A 15,359-nucleotide genomic window follows, 5' to 3' on the forward strand; every position below is an offset into this window, starting at 1 on the left:
AGTGGACAGCAGCATAACACCCATGGTCATGGTCTTGTGTCCCCCAATTAGAGGCTAGAGAAAGAGATTTTACGGTGAGTACACCAAAATCTCCTTTTTTCCCCAAAAAAACTTGTGTGGCCTATCAGGAATCGCAGAGAGAGAACAAAACCGCTGGCAGGCTTCCATAACTAAAAAAAGTTGTGATGATGGAGAGAACAATCCCGGTGATGGAACTAAGGGGGAATGATGTCCTTGCTGTTGATGTGCAAGGCTGACACCACCTTTGGGATAATAGATGGCATTGGGCGTAAGATTACCTCGCCCTGATGGAGAGCAAAGAAGGGAGTGTTGCAGGGAAACCCTCCAAATTAAATGCCACCATTTTTTTTTTTAAGTCTGTGGAAGTTCATTGGTTAGGTTCACGTTATTGCTGACTCCAAAAGGTTTATTCTGCAGAACTGATCTGGATGGCCTGAATTGGAGAGAGATGTGGTTTACATTACTTCGACCATGAATGGCAAACAAAGGTCTAGAGTTGGTCGAGAACGGTGCATGTTGTACTTGGCTGTTCACAGTCCGCCTGTCGATACCTGCTCCGGTCATCCTGTCATCTCTTTTGTAAAATCGCTCTCTGTAATGAATAATTTTCACATAATCTACGAAACCTAAAATGTGTTTGCAATAAGCTTTTTACTCTGATTTTTTTACGACTGCGAAACTCTTTGCAGGATCTACAAAGGGTACAATATACTACAGGGTCCAGCAGATGTCAGCATGGAGAATAACCTGTCCAAGGTCATCACCGCAGTCTCCCATGCGTTAACCACGTCGACCACACGAGCTCTCACGGTAATGATACTTGTTGCGACGCTGAAGCAGCGATTTACTTTTCATGGCCTGGCATATTATGCAGTGTTGGCTCCTGCAGATAAACGATGTCCAAAAGTTATAATACGAGAAGTTGGTTCCTTCATGTCAACTTGAGCTGGATATAATTGAAGTTTTCTCCGCCTCATTGGGGAACACAGGACCATAGTTCCTGCTTAGAGGCACTTGGGTCTGCTTTCAGACCCACCGTTTTTATTTTCATTTTTTATTTTATTTTTTCCCTTAACGGAGCGAAAGGGGGCGACGGATCCTTTCTAGGTTCCGATCTCCCCCGAATCATCAACAGGCGAGTACGTGGAGCGTTCCTCCCCTTTCCTGTAACGTTGGATGCCAGCCCTGAGCTCACCTTATTGGCGACGGTTCCTTTGCGTTCCGATCTCCCCCCTCCATAGCAGTCGACCACATGGAGTAGCCCTCCATCTACCTCTCCTGGAGCAATAAAAACGGTGGGGTCTGAAAGCAGGCCCAAGTGCCTCTAAGCAAGAACTATGGTCCTGTGTCCCCCAATGATTGGCTCGGAGAAAAGGATTTTACGGTGGGTACACAAAAATCCCTATTTACCCACAAAATGCACATTTAAGCCTGAAAGCAAGTCGAGCTACACACTCGGGGAAGCACAAGTATTGCATGAATCCCAACCAGATTGGGATTCATGTAATACGACTGATATAACTATAACCCTTATTAAAGGGCATCTGTCAGTAGGATCAACCGTCCTAAGCCATCTTTATTGGCATATAGGTCATAGGAAGCAGATTAAAATGATACCTTGATATCTGGGATCTGATGTTGTGTTCCAGAGAAATCCACATTTTTCTTAATATGCAAATCGGCTGTAAATATCTATGGGCCGGACATTGATCTCCCTGATCAGATATCAAGGTATTTCTTTTTATCTATGTGCTACATTCCCATATTAATCCCTTTCTGCCAGCTTTGATGTGGGCTCCGGCAGTGACTCGCATCAAAGCCGGGACATGTCAGCTGTTTTGTACAGCTGACATGTGCCTGCACTAGGCGTGGGTGGAATCGCGATCCACCCGCACCCATTAACTAGTCAAATGCCACATTTAACAAGCGCTTCCAGCCATCTGGCCGGAAATGCGCGCACCGGTGAACCCCGTCACATGATCGGGGGTCATCGGTGTGTCGGCATAACAACCAGAGGTCTCCTGCAGACCTCTATGGTTGTTGATGCCGGATTGCTGTGAGCGCCACTCTGTGGTCGGCGCTCATAGCAATGCTACTGTAATTCATCTACATAGGGACGATCTGAGCATCACTTCTATGTAGCAGAGCCGATCAGGCTATGCCAGCTTCTAGCCTCCCATGGAGACTATTGAAGCATGGCAAAAGTAAAAAAAAATGTGTTAAAAAAATATGAAAAAAATAAAAAAATTTAAAAGTTCAAATCACCCCCCTTTCGCCCCATTCAAAATAAAACAATAAAAACAAAATCAAACCTACATATATTTGGTATCGCCGCGTTCAGAATCGCCCGATCTATCAATAAAAAAAAAAGCATTAACCTGATCACTAAACGGCGTAGCGAGAAAAAAAAAAATAAAAACGCCAGAATTATGTTCTTTTGGTTGCCGAGACATTGCATTAAAATGCAATAACAAGCGACCAAAAGATCGTATCTGCACCGAAATGGTATCATTAAAAACATCAGCTTGGCACACACAAAATAAGCCCTCAACCAACCCCAGATCACGAAAAATGGAGATGCTACTGGTATCAGAAAATTGAGCAATTTTTGTTTTTTTATTTTTTGTTAGCAAAGTTGGATTTTTTTTTACCACTTAGATAAAAAAAGAACCTAGACATGTTTGGTGTCTGTGAACTCGTAATGACCTGGAGAATCAAAATGGCAGGTCAGTTTTAGCATTTAGTGAACCTAGTAAAAAAGCCAAACAAAAAACAAGTGTGAGATTGCACTTTTTTTGCAATTTCACCGCACTTGGAATTTTTTTCCCATTTTCTAGTACATGACATGGTAAAACCAATGGTGTTTCTCAAAAGTACAACTTGTCCCGCAAAAAATAAGCCCTCACATGGCCATATTGACAGAAAAAGTTATGGCTCTGAGAAGGAGAGGAGCGAAAAAAAGAAAACGCAAAACTGAAAAAGCTCATGGGGTTACGGGGTTAATTTCTTAGGAGGGTTGATTCTGCTGACAGATTCCCTTTAAGGTATTATTTAAAGGGAACCTGTCACCCCCAAAATGGAAGATGAGCTGCGGCCACCACTATCAGGGGCTTATCTACAGCATTTTGTAATGCTGTAGATAAGCCCCGATGTATCCTGAAAGATGAGAAAAAGAGGTTAGATTATACTCACCCAGGGGCGGTCTGGTCCGATGGGCGTCGCGGTCCGGTCCGGGGCCTCCCATCTTCTTACGATGACATCCTCTTCTTGTAGTCACGCTGCGGCTCCGGCACAGGCGCACTTTGTCTGCCCTGTTGAGGGCAGAGCAAAGTACTGCAGTGCGCAGGCGCCGGGAAAGGTCAGAGAAGCCTGCGCCAGAGCTGCAGTGTGAAGACAAGAGGATGTCATCGTAAGAAGATAGGAGGCCCTGGACCGGACCGCGACGCCCATCGGACCGGACCGCCCCTGGGTGAGTATAATCTAACCTCTTTTTCTCATCTTTCAGGATACATCGGAGGCTTATCTACAGCATTACAGAATGCTGTAGATAAGCCCCTGATGCCAGTGGGCTTAGCTCACCTTTGATTTTGGGGGTGACAGGTTCCCTTTAAAGTTTCCTGTTGCCGACTTCTATCATCTCCAGCTATATGGTCAGATCCTTGGGGGTTTCAAAACCCAGTTTTCGCTGCATAATACCAGATTAACTCTTACTTTCCCCCATGGCTGTCACTGGTATTGGAAAGCATGAAGTAGACCCATTTTCCTCGCTGGAAATGTATTTCTCACTGCTATACGGTAGTTTAGTATAAGTTCCTGATTTAAAGCCCCACTCAGGTGATTTTTTTTTCCCAGTGATTTTCTCTTTGTGACCAAGTGTGTAAGTTATCTTGATGGTAGTAACTTACCACACCAGTGAATGTCTTCTTCCCTATTCAGCGGCATTCCGGTCCAGCACCATGTGACCGCATCTGTCACCTGCCAGATAGCTGCAGCAATGACTGTGTGATTAGACAGGTCACAAATGCAGTCATCGCAATGCCACCAATGGACCGGAGTGTCGCTGAAACCGGGAGAAGACTGCAATCAGTGAGTATGATACATGACACTTATACACGTGAACCCTATTAAAGGGGGAAACGAGAAAGTAAATCACTGGGCTGGGGCTTTAATGAAGGCATTTTAATGAAGAGAAATCAATGATGGTAATTGGATTCCTGTTTGATCCTGGCATTATATGGGGAACCAGATTAGTTTGAAAATTGTTCTAGATCACAAACAATTCACTTTGATTTTTCTCTTCCTTTTTAGTTCGGTTGCTGTGAAGCTTTATGTCTGTTGTCAACGGCATACCCAGTGTGTACGTGGAGCGTTGGCTGGCATTGTGGGTACATTGTGTCCTCTGGGGCACAGGCCTCACGGATCCAACTGTACAAGAACAGAGGCCGGTCCTTCAGGTAAATAAGCCCTTGGGCAATGAAGTGCAGGTCTGTACTGAAACTGACAGATTGGGTCATCAGTATCGATGAGCGAACGTGCTGGGATAAGGTGTTATCTGAGCATGCACGTCTGCTAAGAGTGTCTTCGATGTGCTCGAATAATATGTTCGACAGCACATGCAGGGATTCCTTTTGTTAGGCAATCCATGCATGTGTTGCAGCTATCGAATAGGGTGCCGCAGGGACTCGAACATATTATTCGAGCATGCCAAAGACACTGTTAGCACACAAGCATGCTCAGATAACACCTGATCCCTGCACGTTTACTCATCAACAGTCATTAGGTCTCTGTATTGCCTAAAATTTGCAGGGGGCCTGCCATATTGTTAACATAGATTCATATATGGTACTGTAAAAGTGCTGTAAAATAGAGTTTCTCTATCGCCTCATTGGGGGACACAGGAACCATGGGGGGTGTATGCTGCTGCCACTAGGAGGCTGACACTATGCACAAAAATAGTTAGCTCCTCCTCTGCAGTGTACACCCCACCAACTGGCATTCTGAAACTCCAGTTTAGCTTAGTGTCAGTAGGAGGTGGACACGGGTCTTTCAGTAGACCCATATCTACCTCAATGTGCGTCGTTTTCTTTCATGTTTTCCGGAGGGATACAGTGTGAACAGTCACAACTGTAATCCCACAATGCGGACTATGAGTACGGCGTATACTGCCACCCTGTGTCCTCATAGATCCCTCAGCAGGACCAAGATCCTAGCACACAATCGTGCTTAGAAGACCGGTCCTAGCTCCGTCCCCCACCCACTCGCCCACCAGAGCCTGTCGGTTGGAGGAGACAAGGATGTCCATCACCAGCTCCCTGGACGTCTGTTACCGTCCCCATTAGGTTTGAGGTTAGTAACGGACGACGTGGGATGTTTTAGGTGAGTATTCCTACTCCTAGAATCCCTCCTCAAATCCGGGGTAGTCATGGGGGGGTCCCTTGGGATTCCCTTTTGTTCGTAGAAGTGCGCAGAGTTCCAGGCTGCCTTTGGCCTGGTCGGCGTTTCCCCTCATTTCTTGCCCACAGGCAGCAAGGGGGACCCAGGAGAGGGCGGGGTCATCGCTCCGTTCGCATGACAGCCTTTGTAGGCGGCCGCGCTACTTCTTCTTGGCAGTCTGCACTGTTCTCTGCGCCCTTTGCGGTGGCCTTATAGGCAGCCGCGCTGTTTTCCCTGCTGCTGCACCATTCTCTCAGCCCGGCGCGGCAACCTTACAGGCAGCTGCGCTGCTTTTCCTGCGGCCGCGCTCCTTTCTGACTGGCGTGGCGGCCTTGTAGGCCGCCGCACGTTCTCCGGCGCCGCGGCCCTCTCTGGCCACTTCCTTTTTCCTCGGACTGGCTTTTCTCCCGCCCGACCATCATTCCCTTGGCGAGCTCCGCCCACCGGCGCCATCTTGGTGCTCCCGACTCACGCGACTAGCTCCGCCCCCTCTCCCTGTGCCCTGCAGAGTTGTATTTCAGCGCCACGCACGCCTCTCCTCGCCCTTTTCAGCGCACAGCCTGGGGTCCTCATCTGCAGTTGCCATCCCCATCTGCTCCCCAGATGACAACGTGTCCCAGGTCCCCTTGACTGGATCGCTGCAGGAGTCGCATTACCTTCCTACCTGAAAGGCTATCTTCCCTGGGGGACCATCTACAAGCTGGGCAGCTTCTTCCGTCTGGAACCGCTTCGTCTGCCGTGAGTAGCTCTGCACTGCAGACTGACACTCTTCTCTGCCCTACTGTCCCCCAACCTTCTGGCATTCGTCAGGGACCCGTTCGTCATGTCTAATTCTAAGGGAGGTCGCTCTCGCCCTCCTACTTCTTCCTCTACTTCCTCTGCCTTAGTCAAACACTTTGTGTGTTCCTCTTGTAACTGCAAGCTTCCCTCAGGTCAGTCCTCTCCCCTCTGTCAGGCCTGCAGCAACCCCATTATGCCCACCGCCCAAGACCCCCCTGCTCCGCCTGAGAGCGAAGCCCCCACCCCAGGCTGGACCTCCTCTCTGTTACAATTGGTAGCGGATCTAACACGGGTGTCTCAGACCCTTGTGTCCGTGCTCGATCGGCTGCCCCTGCAGACTTCTACAGTGGCCAGCGGGTCGCAGGAATCTCCGTCCGTGACCTCCAATATAGGCCGCAAAAGATCCAGACAGGAACGCCGGCCTGAGTCCTCTTCTCGTTCCATCTCGCCTCATGGCCCCTCTCTGAGATAGGCTTCCCCCTGTCCTCCTCTCCCGAATCAGGCGAGGTATTCCCCGATGCGCCTTCGGAAAATAATTTGGAGCTGGACTCGAACCAAATAGTTACCATGAGGGATACGGTTCAGAGTCTCATTGGAGCAATCAATCAGACCTGTGGCATCAAAGATTCCTCTACAGAACCCGCAGATCAGGTGGTTTCCTTAGACGGTCTAAACCACCCAACAAGGTTTAGCTCCTCATCCTGAATTTGATGAGCTCCTGGCCAGGGAAAGAGAGACTCCGACCAGGCGTTTTCAAAGAGGAAAGCGCCTTGGCATTTTGTATCCTTTTCTCCGGAGCACACCGCCAACTAGACTGCTGTTCCCTCTGTGGATCCTCCAGTTTCCAGGCTGTCCACTAACACGGTCCTTCCGCTGTCCGGCGGAGCATCTCTGAAAGATTCCAACGATAGAACCACAGAATCCTTTGCAAAGTCGGCCTTCGAAGCGGCCGCGTCTACCCTATTTCCGACCTTTGCTTCCACCTGGGATACGAAGTCTATATCCGAATGGGCCAAACAACTTCGTCTGGGCATCCTGGCCGGAGCTCCACCAGAACAGCTGGCGGATCTTGCTACACACATTTCCCATGCTGGGGAATATTTGGTTTCCGCCTCCCTAGACGCCACGTCTTGTACTGCTCAGGCGCCCAGTAATGTTGTTGCCATACGTCGCACCGTTTGGCTCAAGGCCTGGCAAGCGGATTTGTCATCAAAAAAGTCCCTTACCAGCCTGCCTTTTCAAGGATCACGTCTTTTTCGGTTCCAAGCTGGACCAAATTATTAAGGACGCCAAGTTCCCTTCTCCCCAAGTCCAAACCTCGCTGTCCTCCCCCAGACGGCAATTTCGGTCCTTTCAGCCCTTTCGTCGTTTCACGGCATCAGATTCCTTTTTCCCAACAACAGAGGCCACAGACACGGCAAGAAAAGAAGAAGATATCCTTCAGACCCACTCCTTCCTGGCGTTCCCACTACTCCCAAGGTAGATCCTCCAAGTCTAGGACTGGAAGAGCCACCTCGGCATGACTCACGACTAGTCCCCAGCCCACTTCCCAAGCTGGGCGGCCGTCTCCTCTTCTTCAGGGACGTCTAGATTTCCTCAGTAGAGGACGCATGGGTCAGGGAAGTTGTATCCTCAGGATACAAAATAGAGTTCATTTCTCGGCCCCGGGATCGTTTCTTTGAATCCCGAGCTTCAAGAGATACCGCTCTGGTCCCGGGTTTCTTTGCAGCCATCGCTTCCCTTCTCAAATCCAGGGTAAACGTACCTGTCCCAGAAAAAGAACGGTTCACAGGGTTTTATTCGAATCCTTTTGTGGTACCGAAAAAAGACAGCACGGTTCGTCCCATTCTGGATCTCAAATTGCTGAACAAGAGGATTCGTCTGAGACACTTCAGGATGGAATCCCTTTGTTCAGTAATTGCTTCCATGGAGGCTCAGGAATTTCTGTGCTCCATAGACATCCAGGACGCCTACCTCCATGTCCCAATTTTCCCGGGACATCACAGATTCCTGCGTTTTGCAGTACTTCAGGAGCATTTTCAGTTTGTCGCCCTGCCGTTCGGTCTCGCAACCGCTCCCAGGGTTTTCACGAAGATCATGGCAGCGCTGATAGCCATCTTGAGGATCAGAGGCCTGGTACTTTTTCTGTAATTCAACGACATCCTCATCAAGGCTCTGCCCTTTTCTCAGGTTCACGAAAGTCTGTCCATCGTCCTCGACACCCAAGCCCATTTTGGGTGGCTCGTCAACCGGAGATAGTCCTGCTTTGTTCCTTCTCAGCGCCTCATATTTCTGGGCATGCTCTTCGACACTCGTCGGACCAGAGTCTTCCTTCTGGAAGACAAGAGAACCATTCTTCGTTTGGAAGTTTGCTTGCTCCAGGGTCCTCTGCTTCCCTCCTTCTGATCGGCCATGAAGGTTCTGGGAGGATGGTTGCAACATTGGAAGCGATTCCCTTCCCCCAATTTCACTCAAGACCTCTTCAGCAGGCTATTCTCTCACAGTGGGACAGGTCTGTCTTTTCCCTGGATCGTCCGATTCGGCTCTTACCCGGGTCAAACGGTCCCTCAACTGGTGGCTGACGTCACCTCTCATCTCCCAGGGCAGGTCCTTCCTCCCAGTTCACTGGCAGGTGGTGATGGACGCCAGCCTTCTCGGCTGGGGTGCGGTTTTTCGTCACCTGACTGTTCAGGGTCGTTGGTCGGTGCAGGAGTCATCTCTGCCGATCAACCTCCTCGAGATTCGGACCATCTTCCTGTCTCTTCTTCACGGGGAAAGGATTCTCAAGGGTCTGTCAATTCGAATACAGATGGACAATGACACAGCAGTTGCATATGTCAACCACCAAGGGGTACTGTGAGCTCTCTGGCCTCGGCCGAGGTATCCAAGATCCTACTTTGGGCAGAGGCAACGGTCCAGGTGATATCCGCGGTGCATATCCCCAGCGTGGACAATTTCCTCAGCCGCAAGGGCCTCGCGGCAGGGGAATGGTCCTTGCATCAGGAGGTCTTCCATCAGATTTGTCTTAGATGGGGGACTCCGGATGTGGACCTCACGGCGTCCCGAACGAACAGGAAGGTCCCTCGGTTCGTCACCCGGTCCCGCGATCCTCTCGCAGTGGGTGTCGACGCTTTGGCCATTCCTTGGTCGCAGTTCGTGCTCCCCTATCTGTTTCCACCCCTGCCCTTGCTTCCCAAGCTTTTGAAAAGGATCAAGGCGGAAGGGGTGCCGGTCATTCTGATCGCCCCGGATTGGCCCAGGAGATCTTGGTTTGCGGAGATAGTCAATCTTCTCACAGACGCCCCCTGGCGGCTTCCAGACAGACCCGATCTGCTGTCTCCGGGTCCGATCTGCCACCCAAATTCTCGGTTGCTCAGTTTGACGGCGTGGCTGTTGAGACCGCAGTTCTAAGAGTTTCTAAGAGTGTCCGGCCTTTCAGATCGGGTGATTCATACTAAGATCCAAGCTAGGAAGCCTTCGTCTTCCAGAATCTACTATCGTACCTGGAAGGCTTACTTCCGTTGCCAGGGCGAGTTCAACCGCGTTCACAGGGCTCTTGTGGATTCATGGTATCTTAATCTTGTTCTGGAGGTTCTGAGGGGTTCCCCCTTTGAGCCTCTCAGGGAGGTTTCACTGTCAGTTCTATCTTGGAAGGTGGCCTTTCTTGTGGCCATCACCTCTATCCGGCGCGTGTCGGAGTAGGCGGCCTTTTCTTGTCGACCTCCTTTCTTGGTTATCCACCAGGACAAGGTGGTCCTGAGGCCTTCGCTTTCCTTCCTACCTTCCTTCCTTCCTAGGGTGGTATCTACCTTCCACCTTAACGAGGACATCGTCCTACCCTCCTTCTGTCCAGCTCCAACTCATCCTCTGGAGCGATCGTTGAACAAGCTGGACCTCGTCAGGGTGGTGAGGATCTACCTGGCTAGAACGGCCTCTTTTCGGAAGACGGATTCACTTTTCATCATTCCCGATGGCACGTGTCGAGGCCTGTCGGCTTCCAAGGCGACTATGGCTCGCTGGATCAGAATGTCCATTTTGGAGGCTTACCGGGACAAGAACAGAATGCCCCCTCCTGGGATTAAGGCTCACTCTACCCGGGCAGTCGGCGTCTCCTGGGCGGTGTACCACAGGGCTTCCGCCCTACAACTTTGCAAAGCGGCAACCTGGTCTTCCATCCACACGTTCGCCAAATTTTACAAGGTCCATACCTACTCTTCGGCGGACGCCAGCCTAGGCAGAAGGATCTTGCAGGCGGCAGTGGTGAGTCCTCTGACCTGATGGAAGTCTGTTTTTCCCTCCCCAGTGACTGCTTTGGGACGTCCCATGGTTCCTGTGTCCCCCAATGAGGTGTTAGAGAAAACAGGATTTTTGGTTGCTTACCGTAAAATCTGTTTCTCGGAGCCTTCATTGGGGGACATAGCACCCTCCCATATTATTCAGTTCCTGTTGTTCTATGTTCTATGACTGTTTTCATGCTTGCAGTTTTTATACTTGTGGTTATGTTCTTTCAACCTTATCGGTTTCCTCCTGCTGCTTTCTCACTACCTGGAGTTTCAGAATGCCAGTCGGTGGGGTGTACACTGCAGAGGAGGAGCTAACTTTTTTTGTGCATAGTGTCAGCCTCCTAGTGGCAGCAGCGTACACCCATGGTTCCTGTGTCCCCCAATGAAGGCTCCGAGAAACAGATTTTACGGTAAGCAACCAAAAATCCTGTTTTCCCCCATCACCTTTTTGTCTTTTTTTTTTTTTTTTAAGCCCAGCTTGTGGCTGTAAAATCTTTCTTCATTGGGCAATTCATTACCCACCCTTGGTTGCCCGGTCGGGCATTTATTTTAGTTTTTTCTTTTGTGGTGGTTATGCTTTTTCCTTCATTTCTTCGTGCTTTGGTTCTTCTTTTACTTTCTCGCTAACTGATGAATTTTGGTGCCAGCAGGTGAGGTACAAGCCTGCTGGAGAGGAGCTAACTTTTTTTTTTTGTTAAGGATTTTTTACTTTCACACCACTTGGAATGTTTTTTCCTATTCTTCTTTGAAAAAGCAGTTGTTCATTAAATGGTAAAATGAATGGTGTCATTCAAAACTACAACACGACCTGCAAGAAAAAAAAGCTGTTGATGGAAAAATTTTAAAAAATGATGCTTCTTAGAAGAAAGGGAGAAAAAGGAAAAAACGAAAGCACGAAAGACAGTGTCTGACTCCATACTTTCTGATCAGAGAAAAAGTAGCAGTATTTGTCCATCAAAATGATGGATTCTGTGATGGAACTCAAGATTTGCCAGTGGTAACAGTCAGACTCCACAAATGTCCGTCGTCCGAAAAGAACAACGATGAGCATATCCTCAGTTACAACTGATGGCTGATTTTGTTGTGACCATTTTGGAAGTTTAGATGTGAGTTTCTAATCTCTTGGCTATTTTACTTTTAGCATTTCCCAGCAGAGCCCCTCGGAGGATCCTCGCAGGTGCTGCACTGCTGGCATGGCCAACATGATCTTGTCACTGCTGTCTTCTGCCTGGTTCCCCCTTGATCTCTCTGCTCACCAAGATGCATTGATCTTAACTGGAAACCTGTTGGCAGGTGAGTCTGACATGTTGCAATCTTGCATTAATCCAGGGACATGTGCTTCTCTGTATGAGACCATCAGATGTTGCCTCCTAATCCACACGGTGGTTCTTATTACTTTTCAGCTACTGCTCCTAAATCTCTGAAAAACCCATGGCCGGCCGAGGACGAAGCTAACCAGGGAACAAACAAACAAGAGGAGCCATGGCCGGCCCTCGGAGACCGCTCAATAGTTGGGATGGTGGATCAGCTCTTTGTTCACTTGCTGAAGGCCATTAATATTTGTGCTCACGTGATCGATGATGTGACGCCTGGACCTGTGGTAAAGGTAAGATCACATCCTATTATGTGAAAATATTGTAAGGGTGAATTATGCAGAAAAAGTAATTTACACTACAATATGTGTCACGATTCCAGCACTCAGTGTCCTATGGACGCTGTGAATGACAGCTCTGCTGCCCTATGGGATCGAGAACTGGCTGAGCTGTCAGGATTGAGAGTTACAGCTCTACTTCACAATCTGAGGGTAAGGCTGGAGTTACACTATGCGAATGTGAGCTGAGTGTCAGTGCTCTGTGCTCTGATCCTCTTGCATGAGAGAATCGAAACACAGGTGCGGAGGACACTGAGAAAGTAATTTCTCCATCTCCTCCATTACCTGTCTGTGTATATTACACTGCACTGGGATGACATTTGAATGCAGTCCGATGTTTCACACACACACCCATAGACTTGTATGGGTGCGAGTGAACTGACTCTCACTGCCAATCGCAGCTTGCTGTCATTGTAGTCTCATGCCGAATCGGCATGAGAAAATATCCCCAGATCTGAGCTGCCCCATAGGATAACACTGGGCCAAGTGTCATGTGATGTTTTATCGTATAGCACTCAGCCATGTTATACACTAGTGTGATCCCGGCCTAAGTATTAGGACAGCTGAGCTGTCAATCACAGTACTATCTGTCTGGGTCTGTGGGATCTCCTCCAGGTGTCATCTGTTTTGGGTGATTACAGGGCTACTTAGTACACTGTTAATGGTCAGATCATTGCCAATTATAGCTTTACTCAAGTGTTGCGTGTTAGCGTTGTGCTCTGAATTGTACTCTGATCTTCGTTGCCAACCTTGGATTTACCTTTGACCATCCTTCTGACTTACCCCTTTGCCATGATCCGCGACCTTTCTGATACTCTGACCTCGTCCTGTGACCTGACTACGTTTTTGTCTTTTCCATTTAGTTGACGACGTGCTCTCTTGCTACTAACCCTGGACCACTTGACTATCCTGCCTCATGGCAAGTCCTTGAGTAGCGACTGGCATCACGTTGAGCAGCGACTGGCGTCACAACATGTAGACTGGGTTTTAAAACCATTCACAGATAGTTGAAAAAATCTGCACAGATTAAAAAAAAAAAAAAAACAACATGCAGCAGATTTTTTACGCAGCACAGAATCTATTTTGATGCACAGATTTATTATTTTTTTAAAGAAATGTTGGTAATTTTTTAGAAGGATTTTGCTGCAAATTTTAGCAGTGTGTGAATTCTGTCTCATATTTTGCATGTACATTCGGTGTTTCTTGCTGATTGACTGTGAAATCTTTTACCCAAGAGAAAAATAGAATCGGAATCTGCTCCATTTCTGTCCCTATTTTTATTATTGGGGCTGACCTGCGATTCGAGAATGGTTGAGATTATTCCTGTTTCTGGATATATAGATGACCCTATAATTGTCTTTGTAAAATCCCCCATACATGTACGGAGCGGACTCGGCAGCTGAACCCGACCCCACACTGTGCGGTGCTGGCTGTGTTATACAGTCAACACCCAAGAGTGACTGCTGTGATCGGAGTAGTCTAACCCCGCTACCAATTGGCAGCGGCATGTAAGTAAACATGGTGGGCTTTTCTTCTGCCACACATAGCTTCCTGTTCACCAAATGATGGGTTGCGGATGGCTAGGTCATGGTAGCCATGTTCCAACTCAAAGCCCCCAGGATCTGACATGTGACTACACCTATGAAGCCCTCCCCATGTTTCATTACACTGTAAAATGAATGGTGTTATTGAACTCTCTTCCTATGGAAAAGGAAAAAAAAAATTAAAACCAACTGCTGTGTCTTCAAGGTGTTAACAGTTTTTGCTCGACCAAACACATATTGGCACATTTTTTTTATCTGTGATTTTTTTTCTTTTTTTCTTATTATTTTTCTTTCAGGCAACACTGCCATCTCTTACTAACCCTCCCTCTCTAAGTCCCATACGACGAAAAGGAAAAGAAAAGGAAAGTGCGGAGCAAACAGCGGTACCCTTAAGCCCAAAGAAGTCCACTGATTCCACTCCAGGTACAGGAGGCAATGAAACCGTTTCACAAGTGCATTTTACGATCTCTGTAATCACTGGATAGACATTTCATGGTTTTCCTCCTTTCTGGTGGTGTGAACATTTCTTGGTACAGTGCAGAGATCATAGGTGTGTGTCATTCAGGTAGCCTCTTCATAGAGCAAGGAACTCTAGCGTCTCCTATCCTAAAAGTTAATATGGTTGCCATTAACGAGACTTGCCACATGACTTAAAATCCAAAATAGACTCATGTTTCGGGGGCCTTTGCCCTCATCAGTGTAAAGCAGGAGGTTTTATTTGCAGTAATGAGCAGCGTATGGAGACTTATAGGCCATGCAATGCTTCTCTGGGAATTTTAAACAAGCAAATATCCTTTTCAGAGGCAGATATGATCATCATATGACCAGAACAAGTTTTCATCCTCTAGAACGGGGGTCCCCAACCTTTCTTACCTTGAGAGCCACATTCAGCTCTGAAAGACTGTCGCAAGCCACAGTATTTGCGGAGAAATCGTAGAAGTCCGTTGCGTGCCTCTTTGAATGTTATGATTCGCCAAGTATCCTCTTTATAAAGTAATAATGGCCCGAGCCCCCCTTAGAAATATTAATGGGCAGCGTACTTATGTCCCTTATTATGCACCTAGTGCCCCGCTTATGAAGTTGTAAAGCTCTGAGTACCTTCTTAAAAAGTAATTGTGCCTTATGTATAAACCAATACTGCCATGAGTGCCCCCTTGTAAAATGATAATGCCACATGTGCTTAAAAGGTAATAAAGCCCCCAGAGTATGCCAATACAGTTTTGCCTGAGGCGACACCTGGGAGCCACACATGGGGGGCCGTGAGCCAAAGGTTAGGAACCACTGTTCAAGAATGAAGGTTATGATTCAATGACTGCAAACAGATGAAGTATATTGTTAAATACACTAGAAAATGTTGAAGCTTTTCATTATGCAGTCGTACATTGATAATATGTGGGGGTCTACCTGCACATGCACCTGTATGATCATTAGAATGGAGGGGCAGCAGTTTGTTAATGGAGTCTTCCCTATAACATCTATCCTTATGGTCTGGTAAGTGCCGGATCGGGTTAGGGGCTTTAAGCAGTAGGGCTCAGTCGCCATCACTGACTAAGGCTCTGACTGAGATATGTTAGGTGATAAGTATTGGTTATGGTGAAAACCCCTTTAAGATTTTTTTTCCAGGCAATGAGCAACTTTCTGTATTTC

The 15,359-nt window shown here is 48.0% G+C and overlaps 1 protein-coding gene across 3 annotated transcripts in view; it reads left to right on the top strand.

The window, feature by feature from the left end:
• Nucleotides 1–15,359, top strand: part of HTT (huntingtin) — a 192,780-nt gene that overhangs the window by 79,943 nt on the left and 97,478 nt on the right. For all 3 annotated transcript variants that reach the window (XM_077280055.1, XM_077280053.1, XM_077280056.1), the window contains 5 exons: nt 711–831; nt 4,330–4,475; nt 11,659–11,810; nt 11,921–12,123; nt 14,009–14,135. In XM_077280055.1, the coding sequence (XP_077136170.1) occupies nt 711–831; nt 4,330–4,475; nt 11,659–11,810; nt 11,921–12,123; nt 14,009–14,135 (749 nt within the window). The remainder of the gene's footprint in view (nt 1–710; nt 832–4,329; nt 4,476–11,658; nt 11,811–11,920; nt 12,124–14,008; nt 14,136–15,359) is intronic.

The sequence above is a fragment of the Ranitomeya variabilis genome, chromosome 1, assembly GCF_051348905.1.
Source record: "Ranitomeya variabilis isolate aRanVar5 chromosome 1, aRanVar5.hap1, whole genome shotgun sequence".
NCBI lineage: Eukaryota > Metazoa > Chordata > Amphibia > Anura > Dendrobatidae > Ranitomeya > Ranitomeya variabilis.